Raw genomic sequence first — 23,949 nt, 5'->3', positions numbered from 1 at the left:
GTAACCCTAAAAGAAAAGAATATTGTATGTTCACGTTTGCTTGGGAAGCCATAGAACCTGAAGCAATTCAAGCGTCATGGAAAAAACTGTGGCCTTCTAGAATTTACCAAGATAGCCTAACTACGGTGATACACAAAAAGTGGAAATTCAAAATGTGCATAATTTGGTTAAAAATATAAATCCAGATATTGAAATTTCACAAACAGATGTTACTGAATGGATTACAGGTAGAACCGAAAGTGAATTCGAAATCAAATCAGATGCTGAAATTATAAATATGATGCTACAGAATGAATAAGAAGACCATGATGATGATGATAAAGAACTCGAAGAAAAGTAAAACATGGAGAGGCAGTTGACAGTTTTAATATGTGTATAGAATGGGTTAAGCAGAATGATATGCCATTCCACAAAATTTTATTTCTAATGCAGCTCTGAGAAGAAGCATTCGAAAAAAGTTTAGCTTCCAAGAAGCAAAAGAAAATCAGTGACTTTTTTACAAAGAAATAAAAAAAGAACTTTTTTTGTGCGTTATTTTTGTGTTGTGTATAAGAAAGTGATGTTTTTTACGCAAATTAAGTTATGTACTGAACTGTGCAATATATTAAATCAGAATCCTCAACAATACAGGTACATACAAACTAAATTTTTTACTAAAATAAACTTGTGTACTGTATTATTTAAGTTTTACATTACAGTGTATAGTAACTTTTTTTCTATCAGTTATTACAGAATTAAATTAATGTACCATTAGAATCTGATTATTTTTTTTGTCTTAAACACTAGTTATTGTCTCTTTGGGGGGGGGGGGATTCACTAATCCGAACGAGCACAGTTTTTATTAGTTCGGATTAGCGAGATACCACTGTGTATGTATGTGTGTGTATATATATATATATATATATATATATATCATCAATCAGTTTCCTGATATGCACTCTCAAGGGAGTGTTCAGGTTACTATGACAGCACTACATGATTAAGTTTACATTATTATTAATCTCCTGTCAACAATTTTCCTCCAAATCAATCTATAATTCATGAGCACTCCAATATTGTTATATTTAACATTCCATGCTTCTAAGGCACTTTGACTGAATCAATCCACCTAGAACCTTGGTCTTCCTCTGAGTCTCTTTCCTACCATCATGGCATCAAACACCTGTTTTCCTAACCTTTCTCATTCTATTTAAGTGTCCATACCATCTTAGATTAGCTCTGCTTACATATTCTTGAATGCTAATAATGTCAATTGCTTTCTAATATCTTCATTATTAATATGATTCTGCCATTGATACCATCAGTTCACTCCCCTAATTTTTCTCCTAACCTTCATATTTATGATCTCTAGTCTTTGAACAAGTGCTTTATTTCTAACCTAACTCTCAGATCCATAACTTATAACTGCTTGAAACATTGCCTTGTATGCCGCTAGTTTAGTGTTTTGATTAATTTCTCTCTTATTATATATAAAATTTATTCAGCCGGCTATCCACCATGCAGCCTTGCTTATTCTGTTGTCTATTTCCAGATTTAATCTGTCATCTTCACTAAATCATCCTGCCGTGGGCTTGGATGTTTGTGATTGTCTGTAGAAATACTAGTGATGATGATGGGTGGTAATTTTTCTTAGCCTCTTCAGAATCATTAAAAAAAGAAGATATTAGAAAGGGACTTGACATTGTTAGCATTCAAGAATGTATGCACCGAGCTGATCTCACGTGGTATGATCACTGAAACCTAATGGGAATAGGAAAAATTAGCAAAGCAGGTTTTCAATACTGAATGTTATCTGTCAGAACCCCCAATTTGGATGTAAATTGTCAACATAAAGTTATTAATAGTGTAAAGTTTTCATGCATTGCTATTATAGTGTCCTGTACTCCCCTTGAGGGTACATATCAGGATTTTGGTAATGATGATGATTCAAGTCTTTAAATGGTGCATATTCTTTTTCCTTTTTTCTTTAATATATTCTCCCTTTCTCTCTCTCTCTCTTACACACACACACACACACCCTGGCCTGTTTTTCATCCCTTTTGGAATTGTACATTGACACCCTATGTTCTTGCATAGGGTGTTAGAATTTTGTATTTTGCTTGCATTTTGTTCACACATCACTACCTGCCATATTATTGTCATGTCATTTGCTTTCCCATTTGAATTTGTGTTCAAATTCAACATTTCTTGGAAGTTCTAGCTCCATTGTGTGATTTTTCCTATAAACTATTTACATTTGGTAATACATGTTCTGCACACAATATCTTAAACAAATACACACATTCTCTATTATTCATTCAGTTTTCTTGTTGACTGAGTGAATTGTTTTCATTTCATATCTCAAACAAAAGATTACCTCCATTGTTATGTCATTCATACTGTATATATGAATAGCTATAAAATAAAAAACTACACACACAAATATAACTGGCATTGTTTCTTTACTGTTCCTGATGGAAGTCATTTTGTCAAAATGTCCAAATTTTCAGGAATGACAGAACTGTAGCAACAAAGAAGTGGTAACAAATATATCCTTTGGCTCGTTTGCTAAGTTCATGGAACAGTAATTTTTAAGTTGGTCATGTTAGTTGGAGAACAGTTTTATATTTGATTTAACTAAAGTCTTCTATGATGATCACTTTGAGAATTCTTTAATAGTGTTCTGTCTAGAGGTGTGCACTCAGATGCATTCATGTGTGTGTGTGTGTGTGTGTGTGTGTGTGTGTGTGTGTGTGTGTGTGTGTGTGTGTTAAAAATTATCTGAATCACAGATGTTAATTCTTTCTTCTCTTTTTTTTTTTTTTAATATCTTAAAAATAACATGAACATAACATCATTCTCTTTTAGCTTCATAACTTATAATATTTTGAGTATGAAATTCATAGAAATCACATTTAAGTTCTGGTGACAAACATTGTCATTAGCAATTACAGAATGACCTAAGATACATACTACACACATTTTACACAACCTATAAAATGAACAATAGGGATCTGGGAAAGAATTAATATTGCAGAATGCTAAAATTATTATCTGTGACAGATTTACAAATTTAAGTGAACACTTTCAGAATCATACATTATGATCACATTAAATCATCAGCTGTTGCGGATCGTGTTTCAGCAATATAGGCCTCATAAAACTATTTCAAAAGTTTTAGATTCAGTTAATGAAGAAAATCTACATATTTGACTTCATTTTTGCCATATTTATTACTAGCTGGTTACTAGATCACCCCAGCTGTCTCCTTGAAGACAGGTGATTTAAACTTACCAGATCATTCTTACAGAAACATTTGTTACAACTTCTTGTGTGTGCTTGGATATCATCAGTTAATTTGTTATATCTTATTCTGGAAAAATGCACAGGGTTGAAATCAAAGAGGGGATTGATTCTGGTGGTGATGCTGACCTGGTTCAAATAATTTTCTGTAAAATAATTTCAAATTCCTATGTTAAATATGAATATTTATACCATAGGTTCTTAAACTTTTTTTTTTATATATATTCACAACCCTCCCCCTCCTTTTAAATAATCGTGTAATCAGTGAAATCATGCTTGGCAACATTTATTTCCAATAAAATAAACAAATATAGGATGAAATAATGTAATATATAATATTTCAATAGTTCTCTAATAAACATTTAATTTACTTGTGTTTATCAATATTTGCTGTTACCCCCAGAATCTTTTTCACTATCTCTGGAGCAATCACAATCCATAGTTTAAGAACTGATCTAGACCACACAGCTGATACAGAATTTCCGCCGAGGGTGATTATTTAACTGAAGCATTTTAATACTGCTGTTTGGAATTTATGGATATATGTCAGAATTGCAGTGTGTATGTGGATGTACTTCTTAAACAAGACTTAGAAGCAGAAAACTGTGACAGGTTAGGTCTTTTATATCCGCATCATGACAAATTTCTGTGTATTTTCATTGCAAGAAAAGTGGGTATTGAGAATTTTTTGACCTTGATAAACATCAGCAGATACTGAAGTTCATTAAGCATCTGCATAGCACAGTTAGAAGAACAGTGGAACAATTGCACCCTTTGATTGGAAAAGAAGGATACCTGAAATCAATTCTCATTATGATTAGAGAACTCATCTTTATTTGTTTTTGGTTAATGGTGAGCTAGCTGATCTCATACAGAAGTAGCAGGATTTTTTCTTCTGGAAACTTGAGTTTTTCATTTCACACATAGGCAAATTAGCCCAGTAACATACGTGCACAATTTACAGACAAAAAATGCAGTTAGTGGGTGGTGTTATGTGTAGATGAGCAATTTTGTCTGTAAGTTGTGCACATGTGTTATTGGGCTGATTTGCCTATGTGAGTAGGACTCCTGCAGTAGGGTATTATTGTTATCAATATATAAAATACTTTATATATTGATAACAATAATAGAATATGATTGTAGGAAGTATTACTAGTTATTTTTTCTAATTTTTCTTAGTGTTTATTCTGGGTTTATGCTGTTTTCTCACTTGTAGACAGGCACTCCTTTTGATATAACAGGAAGTGATTTGTCTTGGAACTGTTATGCCAGCATTGGAGAGAAAATATGATGCTTTGGTTTTAGTAATATTAACAGAGATGTCATTGTGATGTGCAAAAAGTGGAAGTGTATAGATGGGCAGAAGTTGTGCCCATTGAGCTTACTGAGTAATCAGAAGGCAAATTTCCATTTGTGCAGGAGATGAATTTTCTACATTTGACCTTTTCAAACTTAGATTTAGTTTTGTTGCTGCTTTTTGCAGCTGTTATGACTGAGAATTGAAACTACAGTCATTTCTGCCTTTCCCATCAGGCTACTTGTAATATGCCTAGGTTTTTTTTTTTCATGGCACATTTGTTGGAAAACTAAGGCTTAGATAATGAATGGAGAATTGGAATGGAATGAGTTAATCATTTGGATATCAATTAATATCATTTGGATATTAATTTTTCTTTTATTTTGCTTATTTTTTAATTTTGCAATGTGAATAAATGAAACTGTTCTAATTCACACTTCTCTGAAGGGATGCTAACATTGGGAACAGAGTTTCAGCTATAAAAGTTTCAAGGTATAAAAATCTGCTTCAAAAATTCCAGTTTATACCAGTATTCAAGTTGTTTAAAAATACATATAATGACATTGGAAATTTTCAGAGGATATTATAACCAGCTTAATGATCTTTTTTTTTGTCAATTTAAGTAAACTCTTATTGCATATTATTGATGGAAACAATAATGCAAGACTTTTTTAATGTACTATTTTAGAATACAGTTAGCTTTCACTATACCGCAATTTTAGGGACTGTAGGAATAGTTCGTTATACTGAATTTCCTTTAGAATGGCATTTTAATTATGGGACTTTGCTCAGGACCCTTTTAGTACTTTATTATAGTGAGCAAGTTAGTTTATATAATAGCATTTACTATACCGAGAGTCAACTGTACGTCATTCCAAGTATGCTTTTTGAATAAAATTATTTGCTTAAATTGTGCATAGGTATGGAAAATTCTCTGAAGATCCATAAAAGGGTTCCATCATCAAACAAGAACCATATAGAAAAATGTAAGTTGAGTAAACTATTATTAATAAAACCAAGTAATTCTACACTTGTATTGTTAAGTTCCTAATAAATGATATTAATAAATATTACATTTTAGGCATACAGACACAAGTTGAGGCTGTTAGTAACATTTTGCAATTGCATATGCTCTCGAAAGAATTTGATTGCTTTATAGTTTGGCAAAGAGACAGGGAACACAGTTTCAGCAAAGAGAGCCCTGTCCCTGTTATCTTGTCTGACTTCTTAAAAAATGGCTTAGAAAATTCCTCAGAGAGTAGATAAAATTCAGATCTCACTTTTTCAAGTATTGCTTTGCAAAACCATTTTGCCAAGGAGATGCCTCTTTATATCATCATTATTAGATTATTTTGTAGCAGAGCATGTGCACTTAATAACTTTGTTTTGTCCATCTATCTTATTTACCTAAAGATTAGATCCACAGCAGTATTGCTGTGGATCTAATCTTTATTTGTTGTTTGCTATGGATGTCAGATACTGATGCAATTCGAAGTTGGTATTTAGGATCTTGACTACAATTTCAAACATTTCTATTTGAAATTGGCAACCTGCACTTTAAAGTATTCACATTTACTACAGTCTGCTTTACTTTCCAATCCAATGCAGAAGAGGCTTTCCACCTCTTTTTCTCACTAATTCTTATGAAAATGATTGTGAACAGATCATCTGTTCTGAGTTCATGAAAGCAATGTCTTCATTCTTTATTCAGAGAGCTCTTATTTATGAAGGGTTAGATATTATTATTATTGACCTTTCTCCCACATAAGCAGTTAGAAAGGTAATGTATAATCCACAGACTTATCTCTAATCCAGAGAATTTTAATGATAAGGTGTCGGACCTTTCGGTAACTCGTATATGGAAGTATGACTTCTCCATCACTTCACCTTAATATCACCACTTCTGGATCTGACTCCCACTGATGGGACCCCAATAAAGGTCGAAACCGGTCTGGGTAGTGACCCTTCCCTTAATGCATAGCATTATACATGTCTGCAAGGAGATGTGCTTTACATTATGGGATACTAAGGCAAGTGATGAGAACTTATACCCCCTTTTCCACGAATTGTCCCAGTTCTGAAAGTACTTGAGGTACAAACTTTGTTTGCTTACACTTGGATAAAGGATAAAACCAAATATATAATTAAAGGTACTGTATCTTATCTATGTGATTTCTATTTAATGGTCAGGCTGTTTTTGAGTTACACTATGAACACATTTAGGTTCATCATTGTTCATGTTTAGTTGATTTTTCAGCACAACTTTATGTCAATTCCTTAAATTTCACATCTGTTTCCTTTTTCCATTTATTTGGAATAGTACACCCTCTGTCCAAAAAAGAAACCGAACTTTTCGAAAATAGAAGAAACTAGTGGCGCCACCTTCTGTATCTTTTTGTTGAAGGTTGTTGTCAAAAGCAGCAACCTTCATTAGTGTTGTGTCAACTGTTTATGACATTTGTTTCATTAGAAGCCAAGTTATAGTGGCAAGAGTGTTTTGACGGACGGTCGGAAAATGAGTTTCAAACAGAGAGCTGCGATTGACTTTTGCATTAAAATGGTAAAAGTTGTACTGAAATACATCAAAGGCTTCAAAAAGCATACGGTGATGAATGCTTATCCTGTACTCAAGTTTACGGGTGGTTTAAGCGATTTCAAAGTGGTCGTGAGACGCTTGAGAACGACGAAAAGCCGAGCCATCCAAAAACTGGACTGAGCGAAGTTAGCATCCAAAAAGTGTGTGATTTCATCAAAGGCGTGAGATTGATTGAAGATGAATTCGGGATTCCAAAATCAACTGTGCACAACATTTTGACCGAGAGTTTGGGCCTTCATAAATTGATTCGTGATTTGTTCCCCGCAAGTTGACTAATGACCAAAAAAGTATCAAATTGAACACTGCAAGGACCTCATTAAAACTGCTTGTAAGGACTCGAACTTCCTTGAAACGATCGTTACTGGTGACAAAACGTGGTGTTTTGAGTATGAGCCCAAAACAGAGTGCTGAGTTGAGAACACCAGAAGAGGGACATTCAAAAAAAAGTTGCTTGGAGAAATCAAAAGTAAAGAAAGTAAAGCATTATCCACAAAGAATTCATTCTGCCTGGCCAAACGGTCATTGGTGAGTTTTATCTCGAAGTTTTGAAGCGATGGATAGCGAGAATTCATCGTGTACGGCATGAATATTGTGATGCAGATAGCTGATCACTTTTGCACGATAATGCACACTCTCATCGTTCGAACATTGTGAGATAGTTTTTGATCAAAAACCAAGTTTGTGTGTTGGATCACTCACTGTATTCACCTGATTTAGCAGCCTGTGGCTTCTTTCCCTTCCTCTGACTTCATTTGCCAATGAAAGGAAAGCGATATGACACTGTTGAAAACATTCAAGTGGCAGTAACCATGACAGTATCCCAAAAACCAATATAAAAAACTAATTTAACGAATTAATTGACCGTGATAAACACTGTATCGAAGCTGAGGGAGAGTATATTGATCGAAATAAATTATTTCAATAATTATAATTGGCTTGTGTTTTATTTTCTATCTAAAGTTCGGTTTCTTTTTGAACAGAGGGTATATAATATCAGTTAAAAACACCAATGCATTTTACATCTATTTATAACTTTGTAGTATTTTTATATCAAATGCCAAGTATGTTGCATTACCATAATGTCATTATTCTTGTGCCTGCTAAATAGGATTATGTATGGTACTTAGTACTATTTAGCATGTATGTGCTTCTACTCATCTACTTCCTTGCTGCTTCAATGGAAGTGAGTGAATGAGCAAAGTGACTGTACTAACATGCATAAAAATCCAAATATTTGGTTTCATGATTAATGTGTGTTCTACGACCAAAGAGTATTGGACTCTGTCTGGTTTTTAGACTCATTCATCGTCACTGTTAGTACGCAATAGTATACTCATTCATATAGCCAGTTATTTTTTGGATATTATATATTAGTTAATTATATGTTCAGATTTACACTAAAAATAATATTTTCATACTTCTTGATTCAAGTGTGCCAACAGGTATTATTTGGGCTAACTTTGATTTGTGTAAAGCTGATCACACCTATGGGCTTCTCAATATATTTAGTATTTATTAAAATAAAAATAACATTCCAATAATCATTTACTTTTATTTAGATGAAATTTGCATTAAAAAAGAAATAAAAAAATAATGTATTGGTGATATTAAACATTATATGATGTTTAATTTAGTTGAGTATGAGTGGTATAGCATATCCACTCTCTCTCTTTCTCTCTAACCAAGAGTCTGCAGATTTGAATCTTACTGTGAGCATGGTTATTTGTGATTGCCTTTAGGTAGTAGATGAATTTCATCACCTGATGTGAGACCATCACCCTCGCTTATTGAAGGCCTGAAGTGGCTTGAAAAAGTTCCATGTTTGGTCTCTAGAGAAGGTTTCCAGACTATGTAAAAAAAAAATAAATATATATATATACAGGGTGTTCGGGATAAATTTGACAGTTTCGTAAGGAAAAAGAAAATCTTCTTTGTATCTATTAAATTTAATGAATTGACAAAAAAACATTACAGGCAGAGTTAATTACAATACTATCAACAAGATTTACTCAAAATAACCACCATTAGCATCGATCACAGCTTCAATTCTGCTTCGGAACCTCGAACAAGCTGATGCTACAGTCTCCCTGGGAAGGGCCGCAAAAACTGTTTTAATTTTATCCATTAACTGGGCTTTTGTATTACTGGAAGTGCGATTGGTGTCTTTTTCAACTGCGCCCCATACAAAATAATCCATGGGGTTAAGGTCTGGGGAGTTTGGAGGCCAAACATTTGGACTGGTGAAGTCGTAGAAATTTTCAGTCAACCATTTTTGACTTTTCCCAGAGGTGTGGCAAGGGGCCGAATCCTGCTGCCATACATACGGCCTACCATTGGCTACCCTTGTTATCCAGGGCTTGACTACAGTTAGCAACTCCACGAACAAAGCCCGAATTCCAATGCCAGGGTTCTTCAACACCTGTTCCTGCAGATTTGCGAGGAATTCTGCCGTACGAACGCAATCAGATCGTCTGCTAGGGATCTTTCTTCTTGCTACATCCTCGTAGTCACCATTGCAAGTCTCTAGTTCATGCCTGATTGTTTTTACTGTATTCAGGGAGCATTGGGCAGCAGTCGTAATATCCTTATTTTGATGGCGGGCACGAATCATCATGATACAAGTTATTCTCTTCCATGATTCAGGTGGGTTCCAGCTATCCATCCTTTCTGACATCTTGTATATGAATGAAGAAGGGTCCAAACTTTTAAATGAAGAGAAGTGTGTGTTAATACATGTAACTTACGGAAAAATATAATTAATTATAAATATGTCAAATTTATCCCGAACACCCTGTATATATATATATATATATTTAATATAATTAATAATTAAAAAAGTAGAAATAAAATCTTAGCCCACCCATAATATGAATGTATTATAGCTTTACAGAAAAACATTTCGTGGGCAGGAGCTACATAAAAAAATAAATTGCACAATAGCGATGATATTTAAGCAGAATAACCTCCCAAAACTGGGGAAGTTTTAAGTAGTCATATAATCCTTCTTCATTATAATCGTTGAAATAAAATATGGATTTAATGTGGCACTTTTGTCTTTTTCCAGCAGTCAGTTGTATGGTACAAATGGCATGACTGTTTTCATCAGTTATGCCATTTACATAGAAGTTGTTTGACATATAGATACTATAAGTGTCTTTTTAGGAAGGATGAGGATGAAAAAATGAAGTATCATTAGACAAGATCACACTTCTAACCATTAGAAATGTATATAACTAACTTCATCAATGACAGTTCTCATTTTAGAAGAGAATCTGTGGAACACGATTATTTTTAATTTTTATTCTGCTTTCTGTTTACAATTTTGTAATCATTAAATGTATTTTTTTTACACCAAAGTCAGTTCTATTCCTTCTTTATGGTTAAAATAAGTGTGTGTGTGTGTGTGTGTGTGTGTGTGTGTGTGTGTGTGTGTGTGTGTGTGTGTGTGTGTGTGTGTGTGTGTGTGTTGGATTCATCATTATAAGAATTTGCTGTGTTAAATCTGTTATTCAGATACTGTTCTGAAGTTGACTAAAGATTGTAGACTATATTTGCACCCAAACTTTGCGAAATAAAGTTAAGTAAAATCATCACAAGAAATATACAGTACTGTTAAATAGTGTGTTTGTTGCTCAGTATGGGACGAAATTAATCAGTATACTGTGTGAATTGAAAGTTCCACCTCAAACCACAAAAGCAATGGCAATAATGGAAGAAAGCTATATTAAAATTAATAATGAAACAACCGAAAAAATTAAAGGGACACCGATCAGGAGGAAGACCCAGGAGGAGATGGACAGAAGACTGTGTAAACCCTTGAAAACGTTACAGGCAAACAATTGCTTAATACGGGAAGCCAAGAAGAAGCAGCTTGGTATGACATACCAATAATTTTTAAGTGAGTTATCTCTATAACTCTTCCTGACACTAATCACATCACTATGACAATGTAATTAAAGTTATGTAAGAAAAGTGATGTGGAGGCATTGGAGAGGGTCCAGAGGTGAGTGACTAAGACAGTGTCAGGACTTTGGAATGCTGGCTGTGGAGAGAGGCTGAAGAAATGTGGATTGCTGCATTTGGTGGACAGGAGGAAGAGAGGTGATATGATAGAGATATTTAAGTTAGGGAGATAATTTTATCAGATTAATCGGGGGGGATTCTAAAAAGAGTAAAAGGTGAGAGGGGAAGAACCAGAGGTCATTCCTGGAAGTTATGTAAAAGTGTGGTGAAGGGGGATGTGAGGAGTAGACTTTTTACATGGAGAATTGTCAGTGAATGGAATACATTATCAGAATGTATTGTTAATGCAAGGAGTGTTAAGGATTTTAAGATTCTATATGATAAATATGTTGTCAGTTGAATGAACATCTTATGATGAGTGACTCCATGGAGGGTGTAATAATAATAAATAATAATTATTGATAACTTGAATGGAACATATGCACTAGACATATTAAAGTAAGTTTCATGTCTTACTCATGTTTTTTGTATGTATTTTTTTTCCTTAGATAATCTGGAAGTCATGCTCTAGGGATCAAACATTTAATATTTACTTTATATGAATTTATTGTAATGCGAAAGCCCCCCCACACACACACACCTTTTTTTTTTATATCAGAATGGTTTAACAAGTGATTAAAGGAAAAAAGAAACTATGTGTTTCTTGAAGATATGAAGGTTATAATCATTGTGAAAAACAATATGGCAAAAGAGTGTTCCAAAGAGCAGAGATGGAGGGAATGAAGCAGGATGAGAAACTGTCTTGATGAGTTTGGAGTGGGGCTCTATATTGGTGTGAACCAGCAGCTGCTTGTATTTGTACATGACTAAAAGAAAGAAGAATGGTAGTTGTGAGTTCAGTGGAGTAGTGCCCACAGAATCTATAGAAAACATGAGAAAGAAACTGAGAAGTGTCAGTGAGAGAGGAGTCATCAGTTTCTTCCGAATGCAATCAGAGTTCTGAAAGAGGTCCTAGATGCACCCCAAATGTGGGAAAAACATTCTAAGGTTTTGGGCAGATTTGGGTTTGAAGTGTCAGGCATTGAGAAGTACTGCTTAGAACGAAAAATAATACGAAGTTTTTCAGAAGATTAATTGCCTATAGACTGATGTATTTGTGCCAGGACAGGCTAGGTGTGAAAGTCAACTCAAAAAGAAAAGGACTGATTCTGGTTGGCATACAGAATATGGACAAAATTGAGGGAGAGTGAAGTATGGTCTTTCTTCTGGGAAATCGGACAAGACGTCATTTTGGTGGCAATAAAATTCACTAGGTTATCCTAATCCTCCTTGAGAATGGCAAGGATATCGGTGTTAAAGGCACTTACCATAGAAAATTTTAACCCTGAATCATCCAGACACTGCAAGATTTAGAAAATGAGGAGTGAGGAGTACTATCATCAGCAAAGCTATAAATAGGATTGGATGGTGTGTGTGAGTGAAAGAGAGAGGGAGAATCACTGAGGCATAGAAGGAAATGTATGTTAAAACACCAAGTCCTGAGGTACACCAGCAATGACTGAGGAATCTGAAAGGAAACCATCCATCATTACCCACAATGAATGACTGGTGAGGAAGATGGCAATTCATTCACAAAGTGAGGGAGGAATACCACAAAATGGTAGCTAGGTAAGAAGGCAACAATGTCAGACACCTCAGAAATATTGAACATCATCACTTGAGTTTTTCAAACTTTTCCATGACTTGTGTCCAAAGGTGGGCAATGTTGACTAGAAGATCTGTGGGAACAAGAATGATGTAATCCGTATTGGTAATCATTAAGTAATTGGCGAGTCTCCCAAAAATGAAGCATTTGGCTATTGACCTTTCCCATTATTTTTGAGAACACTGAAGATAGTGCAACAGGTTGAACTGGATAAAAGTTTGCTTGTTTTCAAACTGTAGGACCAATGTCAGATGAGTATGACAGCTTGAAGAGATGGTACAATATCAGTGTAAGTTCTGGAGCATTCCACTATTCCTCCTGCACAATGAGAAGATTGTGCAGGAGGAATGATATATAGTTAATAGATGTATGGAATGAATTTGATAGATATAAGGACCTGTATATGCTTGATGGACTACAGTTATATGGTTTTGGAGTTAGGTGCTTGGAGAAAGTGTTGTTCAGTGAAAGTTTGGAAGTGCAAAACCAGCAAAACTAGAGATGTTGGGGGTAGGGAGAAGCAATCAAAAATGTGTTTTGCCACCCTTGGATTCAATAAGTATGAGTGCAAGAATGATTATGAAGAGCTGTGTGCAGTTTCCCAGGTTTTGAATCTGAATGGGAAGGTAATGATATTATGTAAAGGTAACTGTGGGTCTAAGGGGATGTTGAAGTGCATGTACACAAATGCCTGAAGTATCAGAAATAAAGGAGTTGAGTTTTTAGCATTGGTCAATTCAACTTGGCCAAAAATTATTGACATCAGCGAGACTTGGTTGTCAGAGAATGATGTAGTTAATATAATGTATTGGATATTGTATTTTCAGAGAATATAGAAGAAATTGGGTAAGAGGAGTATATTATTAATGATAGCTAAAGAACGTCAACAAAAACAGAAGTGAAGTAAGATTATAGATCTGATGAAAATGGTTCGTTTGATGCTGTCTTGTGGGAGATAGAGGCTAATAGGACAAAATATATTGTTGGTTGCTGTTATAGACCTAGGGGTCTAGAAGAAAATGTGGATGACATGCATCAGCAGATTAAATGAGTAGAGGCTGAGCAATTATCATGGGAGACTTCAACTATGGCGATATAGATTAAAAATTAGTGCATGTGGCATGTATTGATTAAGAATATAATAAATATCAAGAAAGATATATATATATATAAGCAAGCAGATTGACTTGGTTTCTAGACATGTTAACTATTATCTAATGAAACAAGTAAATTTAATATATCCACACAACTGAGAACAAGACGTGGCTGGAAAGGGTGCTGGCTTGGGTTCTATTATATTAGATCACTCTGGTGTTCTTTGATAGACTTTTCAGTTTGGTCGTAATATGGCTTTCCACAATTGCACACAATTCTGTAGACACCTGGAAACTGAAGATGGTGATGCTTTTCTTTTGAGTGGCTTAGGATTGACCGGAGTTTTGGTATAGTGGAGAAAAACACCTTTTGATATTGAACCTCTTGAAAATTCTTACCAGTTTAGGGGAGAGGGAAATAATGCAAGGTTAGGAGATTTAGGCTCTGGGGTTATTAGAAACCTCATTAGTATGTTGATGACTGTGATATAGTAGTTTGTTAATACTTTTCAAAGAGTAACCATTATTTATGAAGGTCCTTTTAAGATGTTTCAGTTCATTTTTGAGCTCTTCTTCGTCAAATAATACGGAACTGGCACGATTATGATGCCTAATTTTTGTGTTGGATAGTGGTGAGAGGACACATGCAGGCATCTATCTGTATGTGTAGGTTTTCTGAAGATTGAGATTTTTAAAGTATCAGACAACCTGGTAAGTTTGATGTCTAGAAAATCCAGAGAACCATAAGTTCGGTGGTAAACTTGATTTCGGGATGAAAGTTATTTAAATGATTTAGAAAAACTTGAAGGTTGTCTGTTCCGTGCGCCCATATCAGAAACAAAATCTTCAAGAAAATGTTTGCTAGTATCTGAGACAGTTGACTACCCATGGCTAATCTGCTATTTTAGTAAATTTTGTCCTCAAACCTGAAGTAGCCTGAATTAATACAATGTGTAAGTAAAGAGAACATCTTTTTTTTGAAATCTTGTTTCTAAGAAGAGTAAGAACATCTTGGGTGGGTACATCAGTAAACAGCGATACTACGTCGAAGCTTGCCATGATATATGAATTGTTGAGTTTGAGGTTTTTTTATCTTGGTTACAAAGTCAGCTGAATTGTTGATGAAAGAAGATTGTCCTGTGTGGCTTTTCAAGAAGGCAGCGAGATATTTCGACACGTTATATGTGGGAGAGTTGATACTTTCAACTATGGGACTTAACAGAGTATTTTCTTTATGTATCTTTGGAAGGCCTTACAATCAGGGAATGGGCGGATGAAGAAATCGTAGAGATAGGGCAGATATTTCTTGGTAGTTCCATGGTCATTTTAAGAAGATTGTTGGTCCGATTATGTCTCTCTCAAGTTGAGAGTAAGTATCTGACTCTTATAAATCCAAGATTTTATTACGGTAGTCTGTTTTATTAAGGATTACAGTTGCATTTCCTTTGCTTTCCTCAGCTGGAAGGATGATAATATCTTTGTTTTTCCTCGGTTTTGTTTAATGGCCAGTCTTTCACCATGGGAAATATTGTCTGTAGGTGGTTTTTGTTGATCGCGAAGATGGCCTCCATGCGAAATAAATTTACTTCTTCAGTTGGTATTAGAGACGCAGCTTTTTCTATTTTAGTGAGAAAAAATTCTCTAGGAATTGATTTTGGGGAGAGGACAAAATTGAGGCCTTTTGAAAGGATATTTTCTTCTGCAGTAGTGAGGTTTTGACAACTTTTTTGAGTACATGAGGATTATTAGTAGAGGAGGATCGTTCCTGTGCAAGTTTGAGAAAATTGAACTTATTAATAAGTTTAGATTTATTGATATTTTGTGTTCTCGAAGCAAAACTGGTGTTTTTTACGGTCTTTTATTTACTTTTATGTTATCACACACACACACACACACACATGAAGAAGTCGGCATCCCAACGAAATTAGTTGTGTGGATATATTAAATTTACTTGTTTCCTTATAATCTCAGAATTCAGTTAATAGTTAACACACACACACACACACATATATATATATATATATATATATAATATCTTTATAACCAGTTAACAGCTTACTAGAAGAAAACTGGTGTAAAATGAAATTGCAGGTGAAGGAAATATCTCATCCACTTCTGTTTTCAGAATTATTATTATATGGACACCTCCATGGAATCCGAAGATTCATCATGGGAGACCCAATGTATCAACACGATCTATCATACCTCTCTTTGAACCCGTTAACAGACAAAACACAACTGACTCAGGGTGGAATGAGTGGAATACTCATTCACAACTATCCAAACAAAAAATCTAGTCCTTACACCTCTACTAACCACACCTTCATTCAACTTCCAGGGATAACCCCCCTTGTTCTGGTCCCTCTAGCCAAGTGCTGAAACATTTTCTCTGCATCAGTCCTATAAAATCCTTTAAGCAACTTAAATGTTTCTATCATATCCTCTCTTTTTCTCCTATCAACCAACTTCTGCAATCCACACATCTTCAATCTATCCTCATAGGAAACATTCGACACGCCATTCACCATCTTGTTCACTCTCCTGTGAATCCTCTCCACTACTTCCTCATCCCCAAGAAACCCAGGGTCCAGATGTCAGCACAGTAATCCAGGTGTGGGTGTATTGAGGCCTTATAAAGCATAATAACAACTTCCTTATCTTTACATGTTAATGTGTTTCTTCAATAGCCAAATAATTTTATGGACTACCTTAGCAATATGTCCTCTAAATTTCAATTTTCTGTCTACCATTCCTAAATCTCTAGTTTATCTATTTCCGAGTATAGTGCTATCAATATGATACACAGTTTGTAATCTATTTTCCCCAAAAATGTATAACTTCACATGTCTCCAGATTAAACTGAAACCCATTATCTTTTGCCCATACTGACAGCCTATTTAAATCATCCTGCAAGCTTTCCACATTGCCTTGATTAGCTATTGCACATCATCAGCATCAACTAATTTTGCATCGTCAGCAAGCAACTGAATATTTCCTTTCAGGTTTTATTTAAATTAAGGGGATTTTAAATCCCACATTGTTTTAAAACCGAATAAGAAACTCAAAGATTGGAATCAGAGTTTCATGCCGAATATAGTAAACTATAAAGTATTGGCGATCACTAGTGTGAGCTAATGCAAGTGATCGTAGTACAATACTGGACAACTCGTAGCAAAGATTCCTTTCAGGTTATTTCCTATATCATTTATGTACAAATTCAACAGATGGTCCCCACACTAAACCTTGCAGCACACACCACTAGTCACTTGTTTTCACCTTGATTTCTGTTCCTACATATATCACTTTTTGATATTTGTTCAGCAGCCACCCTGTTATCCACTTAACCAGTGTCATATCCATCCCCATTTGTTCTAATTTGCATAACAGAGTTCCATGCAGTATTCTATCAAATACCTTTGCAAAATCATTATGTAGCCATATCCTTTATCCAACTCTGCTGTTACTCTTTTATAAAAAGTTAATAAATTACTGTCATGACTGACCCTTCCCAAATCCATGGTGACATTCATGCAGTATCATTTTTATCTACCCATTTTTGAATTCTCTTTTTGACCAACTTTTCTAGTACTTTTATCATCATGCCTAAGATACTGATTGGTTCTATAATTTGCTACTACAATCTTAGAACCTCCCTTATGCAAGGGAATTATTTTGTCCTCTTTCAACTCCCTTGGAACTCTACTAGAGCTACTGCATTCTGAATGAAATTTTGAAAAAGCAAAAAGTTACTGCCACGTTGTTGCAATAAACTGCTGTATCATTAGGATGCTTAAAGTGAAAAATTTTTGAACGGTATTGTTTCCATAGATGAAACATGAATAAAACATTTTGAATCAGAACTGATCAATCCTTATGGTGGAAACATACCTCATTGCTTCCAAAAAATGTCAGTCCCAACAGTCCAGATTTATTAATGATAATGCCTTACAAGTAGAAAGTGATAACAATGGACAGAGTACTTGCAGGGTTGACTGTTGTTATATAGCATACAGCAGATTTGCTTAAATTTTTGAAGCCTAAATGTTAGTAGCCAAAGCTCTCATTTTGCATGATAGTGCAAAACTGCATTTCATGTTATGTATCTGATATCACAGAAAAGTAAAATGACAAATACTTCTTCCTCCTCTCGCCTCCCAGCACAGTCTTAATAGGAACCCTAAGACTTAGACCTGTTCCCTAGATTGAAAGAACCAGAAAATGCAAAATTCAGAAGATTGCAAATTTTATTCATAAAATTAGCATTTGTGAACTTTCATCATGATATTGAAAATGTCATATGCAATTTGAATAGATCTCTAGTTTTGTGTGTGTGTGTGCGTGCGTGCATGCACGTGCACACCCTTATTTGTTTTGTGCCCAGTGACTACATTATTGTTATAGAATTGCATTTGGCTATAGTAAAGTTGTTTTACTTGCATGCATGTAGCACTGGATCTGTGGTAGGGGACATGTATTTCTTTGTGAAGTTGTCTCTAGCTGCACTGATTGTTGCTAAATATAGTACACTGTATTTATTGATATGATTAAACCATTTGTTTTTCTTATTTCTGTAGTATAGTCATCCCCTATCTGTTGGAAGGTTTTTTTGTGCTATAGGAATATTTTCATTCCAGTGTTCTTAAGAACACACATAGTGATTACAAATTCAGCTATTCCTGAATAAAAATGAATCCTTCAGTATAATATAAGAAGTGGATTGCATCCATTGATCTCTAGCAAAATACTGGCATATTCTAGATATCTATTATTGATAAAAACAGAAGGGCTGCTGACAAAATGTTATGAATACAGGATTTGCAAAAGTGTGAATAATTCTGTGCATATATTATTATTATTACCCCAAGACCTCATGGAGTCAAAGACTCATCTGGGAGGTCCTTTTATCACACACACACACATCTCATCATATTGTGTCTTAAACACACTCAAACTCCTGCCTCTCACTCCCCTACTCACACCCTCTTTATACAGTTTCCAGGGATGACCTCTGGTTCTCCCCTGATCTCCCACTATTCTCTGTAGACCTTCTCCACCATTGATCTTATAACAACCCCTTACCAACTTGTAGGTCTCTATCATATCTCTCCTCTCCACCAGACTCTGCAAATTACATCTTCTCAATCTTTCCTCATATTACTATGTAAAAAGTGTGTACTGATCATCAGTGAGTAAAAAAAAAAAAAAAAATCTTAAAAAATCAAGTAAAATACAAATAAAACATAGAAATAAATACATGTAAAAAGTACAACAAATTGTACAATCAAATATAGCATTCTCCTTAATTATTATTTCCTGATATATCCAAAAACAAATAGATTCATAGATTCGTTCCTCTACACCCCTCCCCTCCCATGAAGATTTGATTACAATCAAGAACCACTCGCGATATGTGGCACATCCACCGATACTCAAACACTAAATTGTGGAGGGGCAAAGCATTTTCTCTCACCCTCTAGAAGGTTAAGAGGACAGTGAGCAATTTCTAATGGCCCTGATGTGAATATGTTAACAAATATTTCGTTAACAACAACAGGAAGACAGTGTGCAAAACTTTGGAAATTATCCTTGTACCTTGAAAATTGAACAACAAATGTTAATTGCGATCCTAACTAAATTTAATTATATTCTATCAAACTCTGGAAGAATTATTATTATTATTTCAGATTATTTTGCCAATAAAAATGAAATTATATCTTAAACTTTTCATGAATCTCTCCTGAACCTCTGATTTGTTGAAGAATGAAAATTAACATACAACAGTATATCCACATGACCAAATAAACCTAGCCGACTCTGATAATTGCTTGCTTACATTACAATTTTAAAATGTTCAGGATTGAATTTTTGATTGTCACTGTTTCTAGCTTTAAACTATCTTGATATCTTTAACAGAATTTGTAATACAGATAGCTGTATCAGATGATGATATTTTGATAAAAATCCAAGAATACTATTCTCTTATGAAATGTCTAGCAGATATAAGCTACTTTATGGCATACATGTGCAAAACATAAAGTATTGTTTTTCTTAATTATGCTGTTACAAATAGTCCAGTTTAAAGAGCTTTACAGATTTCAATACTGATCCTGAATATTAATACCTTTCAGTAGTAGAGATCTCTTTTGAGCCAGAGAACTGCAGCAGTATCATGGAATATGATCTCTCTCTCTCTCTTTTATATCATATTACAATTCTGGCAGCCTTGCACTATCATGCAAAATTGAGTGCTTTGGATACAACATTCAGGCTTCATATTTTTAAGCAAATGTTCTGATGTATAAGTGAACTAATAATGCTGATGGTAACCAAATATACTACAATATATATATATTTAATTAATTAAAATAATTGTTACTATTGTATATTGTAGAACACGTTCGAGATATTGAATACCATAGAAATGAAGTCTCAGCTTCTTGCCAAATATCTAGCTCAAGTACTAAAGGGCCTGACAGGGCAATCACCATCCTTTGTTAAAAACTCCAAGCATATTGTTTCAAGGCATCAGCTAATGGACATGACATTTTAGCATGCTTTGATGTACTCTAAGAACTTTATGGCACTCCTTGAACACTATTTCATCTGGATATTTCAAATATAAAAATACAGTATACAAACAGAACCTCTAGTCCAGCCATGGGTAGTCCTCTTTCTCCAGTTTTAGCAAAATGTTATATGGAAACATTTAAAAACATGGTCCTAGAAGAATACCATCATTAACCAAAATTATGGAAAACGGTATGTTGATGATATTCTTAGTCTGGAACTATGGGCTACCTTTGCTTCTGCATTTTCATGAGTACCTGAATTGTCAACATCCTAACATAAAATTCAGCTATAAATTAGAAGTTGAAGGTTCACTCCCATTTCTGGATCTTCTACCAACTAAGGAATCAGGTAAATTAAAGGTCTGTATTTCGAAAGCCTACACATATACTGACAGATATCTACATGCCTCTTCCCATCATTATAGACCTCAAAAATTTGGAATTATTTCCACATTAGGAGCAAGAACCCTGCTGGCTAATTACTGACAAGGATGAACTAGCTAAAAAACTTAAACATTTAAAAAACACTCTCCTTATATGGCTATAATGACCACATCATCTCCAGACTACTTAACTGACATTGAGAGACCAGAAAAATTTCTAAAGAAGAAGAAAACAGGGGATTCAACACACTTCCATATATTAGCTCTTTTTCATAAAATGAGCAAAAATACTTAAGGAATATAAAATCAAAGTAGTGTTTATCCTCTCTATAAAGATGAAATCACAACTCTGATCCCCAAAACATCGACATAACCCACTTCAATATCTGGGTGTTTATTGACTATTTTGCAATTGCCAGTCATCTTACTGTGGACAGAAAAATCAATTGAAGATTGTATTGAAGAACATGTTCGAGATATTGAATACCATAGGAGTGAAGCCTCATCCTGTGCTCTCTTTAGCTGACCCACAAGACCCTTCACAAATGAGATATCGAGTTTTATGGGATAAATTGGAATTATTACACCATTGCTATGATACAACAGAGAGAAAAAATCTGGGAGTCTTCAGTAATGGCATTAGATCCTAAATATCAACCAGAGTAGCAACTTGTCTGAGTACATCCTAGTCTTGATTAGCCAGACACATTAACATGAATGCATAAACATGCACAACGGTTTGAACAATTAGAGATATTTTAAAATAACATCAGTTTTTTCTATAACTGCTTAACACTTGTCATTTTTGTTAGTCCTTACTGTTTTATCTGCTAGTATACTACTTTGTACGTTTACACCTAAGAAATTCTGTGCAATTAGGATGAAACATCTTGTCATTTTAAAAAAATGTTATCTTATTCCAATGTTCTGCCTTATAAACTTTGTCACATACTTATATATATGAAACTCCCTATTTTTAGAATATATCAGATATTATTGCTGTAAATGCTGCTAAACTGAGTATTGAAACAAGAATAGTTGAATACCTCTGATGGGGGGGGGTAGAATAGGTAAAAAATTAAATGTTTGTATGGTTTATGTTGTAATTTGTTTTATTTTGATTTCTAGCTGAAGAGTTACATGAAAGCTAATGCTGATGAGACCAAACAACTGAAGTGCTACTATCTGTTGGCTTACAAGTTCCCCCTCCTGTAATTTCATTGCCTTGCTGTTTTGTAGCTAGTTACCTTCTGTACAGTGAGCTACTCTGGTGAAACCTGACTATGGTGCAGTTCCTTAAATGTTATTACCACTGTAGTCTCTATACACATCCAACCAAAGATTTCTGACTATTCTTATTCAAAGTCTGAATTTTTTATATACACCTTACGTGATGAATGTATTTATTTATTTTCTAACTGTTTTGTTGAAGTAACTTTATAATTCCTTCACATCTATCATAATTTAATTGTATGGGCTTGTAGATAAGTAAAAAAAAAAATATATATATATATATATTCAGACATTCTGTCTTAACAGGAGGGAATCTTTGTAGCTTTGTATTATTTTTTCACTCCACTATGTAACCTATATCTCTTCTATGTACAGTTAGTCAAATACTCTTGTAGCTTAATTTAATTTAGGTTTCTGTATAGTTTTTTTTTTTTTTTTTTTTTTTCACATCTTGAAATCTTTGCAATACTTTTTGCTTCTGTTTTTTCAGTTGAAAAGACTTCAGGAGAAAAAAAATTATGATGAGACTCCTTTGCTATTATGACAACTAATTATCTGTTCAGTCAGATATTACATAATAAGCAAGTTGAAGATTAATCTCATGAATAAATATTAAAACATTGTATAGTTGATTTTAGATTGGTTTTGACCAAGTAATAAGTTTAAATTATGGCATTCTATATATGTATATGTGTGTGTGTGTATTTTGTACCACTTTCGAAAACAACACTGTGCATTATGTATAAACAGACACTAATATGTATATAATTGACCAATTGTTTTTTAATCAAAGATTTCAAAACTCGAAAAAAAAAATTAATCCTGTAATGATGAATCTCAATTTTTTTTTGTTATCACTGTAGTTATATATCTATCAGAATAATCCGCCCCACCCCTCCTTCTTTATTTTATAGAACATTGAAAAATTGGTTATAATAGAGCACCGTGGCTTTTTTTTTTTAAATAATGATTTTAGTTAATTGAGATAGTTACATAAAAATATCAAGTATATTAATAATTCTCATGTCATGAAGCTCATGGCAACATTGTAATTTATAGTATTTAGGTTTTGTGTCCATTCATGTTGTAAAGTTCAGCCTTGTCATTCCGCAGTATGACTTATTATCCTAGAGTGAGATATGTAATATTGTAATTAGTGATGCTGTTTTTATTTCAATTGTTTTTTCCCTGTTTGAACTGTGTGTATTTAAAATGTGATATTATTGGCAGCTTCTGGATTTAGTGCACAAATGTAAGGCTTCATGGCTTCATAATAAACTTATAAAAAATTTATAATGGAGAACTGTTTATTTTGCTTGTATCTAAAGTTGCAAGTCTAATAGCTTAAATTTTTTATGTATGTTTTTTATGTTTTTATGTTTGTTTTTTCACTGGTGTCCAAAAGCTTAGGATGAACTACATTTTTATCTGCATATGAAAAATTTTTCATGACTATAGTCAAATATGGTCATAAATTTCTTGATAGCATACTAATAAATTATATTACACACTTCATACAAATCAAAGTGTAACATGCTTTTAGCAAAAGTTACAAATTTCCATTAAGGAGTTAATGTACAGCGCTTACAGAAAATTATATGGTGAGACATTTCAGTATGGAATGAGTCCACCTTGAACTGCAATGCAGGTCTCACAACATCGTACCATGCTTAGCACCAAGTGATTCAGGAAGTCTTAAGGTAAACTGCCAACTCCTCCTTCAGATCAAGGATAAGGCGTTTGCTTTCTGGAGGGGAATTTCAAGCAGCAATATATTGCCCTATTGCGTCCGAAACATGTTCTATGGGATTGAGATCTGGGGAGTGT

General features: G+C 34.1%; 1 protein-coding gene across 2 annotated transcripts in view; it reads left to right on the top strand.

Annotated features, from left to right (window-relative positions):
- Window positions 1-22,247, top strand: part of LOC150105462 (kinesin heavy chain-like) — a 415,076-nt gene extending 392,829 nt beyond the window's left edge. For both annotated transcript variants that reach the window (XM_090394832.1, XM_090394831.1), the window contains exons 26-27: window positions 5,500-5,565; window positions 22,018-22,247. In XM_090394832.1, coding sequence (XP_090250958.1) covers window positions 5,500-5,565; window positions 22,018-22,040 — 89 coding nt within the window. In that variant the 3' untranslated portion in view covers window positions 22,041-22,247. The remainder of the gene's footprint in view (window positions 1-5,499; window positions 5,566-22,017) is intronic.
- Window positions 22,248-23,949: the final 1,702 nt, after the last annotated feature.

This window comes from Typopeltis vanoorti, chromosome 6 (genome assembly GCF_054136105.1).
Source record: "Typopeltis vanoorti isolate ZY-2024b chromosome 6, IOZ_Tvanoo_1.0, whole genome shotgun sequence".
Classification (NCBI taxonomy): Eukaryota; Metazoa; Arthropoda; class Arachnida; order Uropygi; family Thelyphonidae; genus Typopeltis; species Typopeltis vanoorti.
Note: the sequence above shows the minus strand (reverse complement) of the source record. Positions and strands in the feature narration are given on the sequence as shown.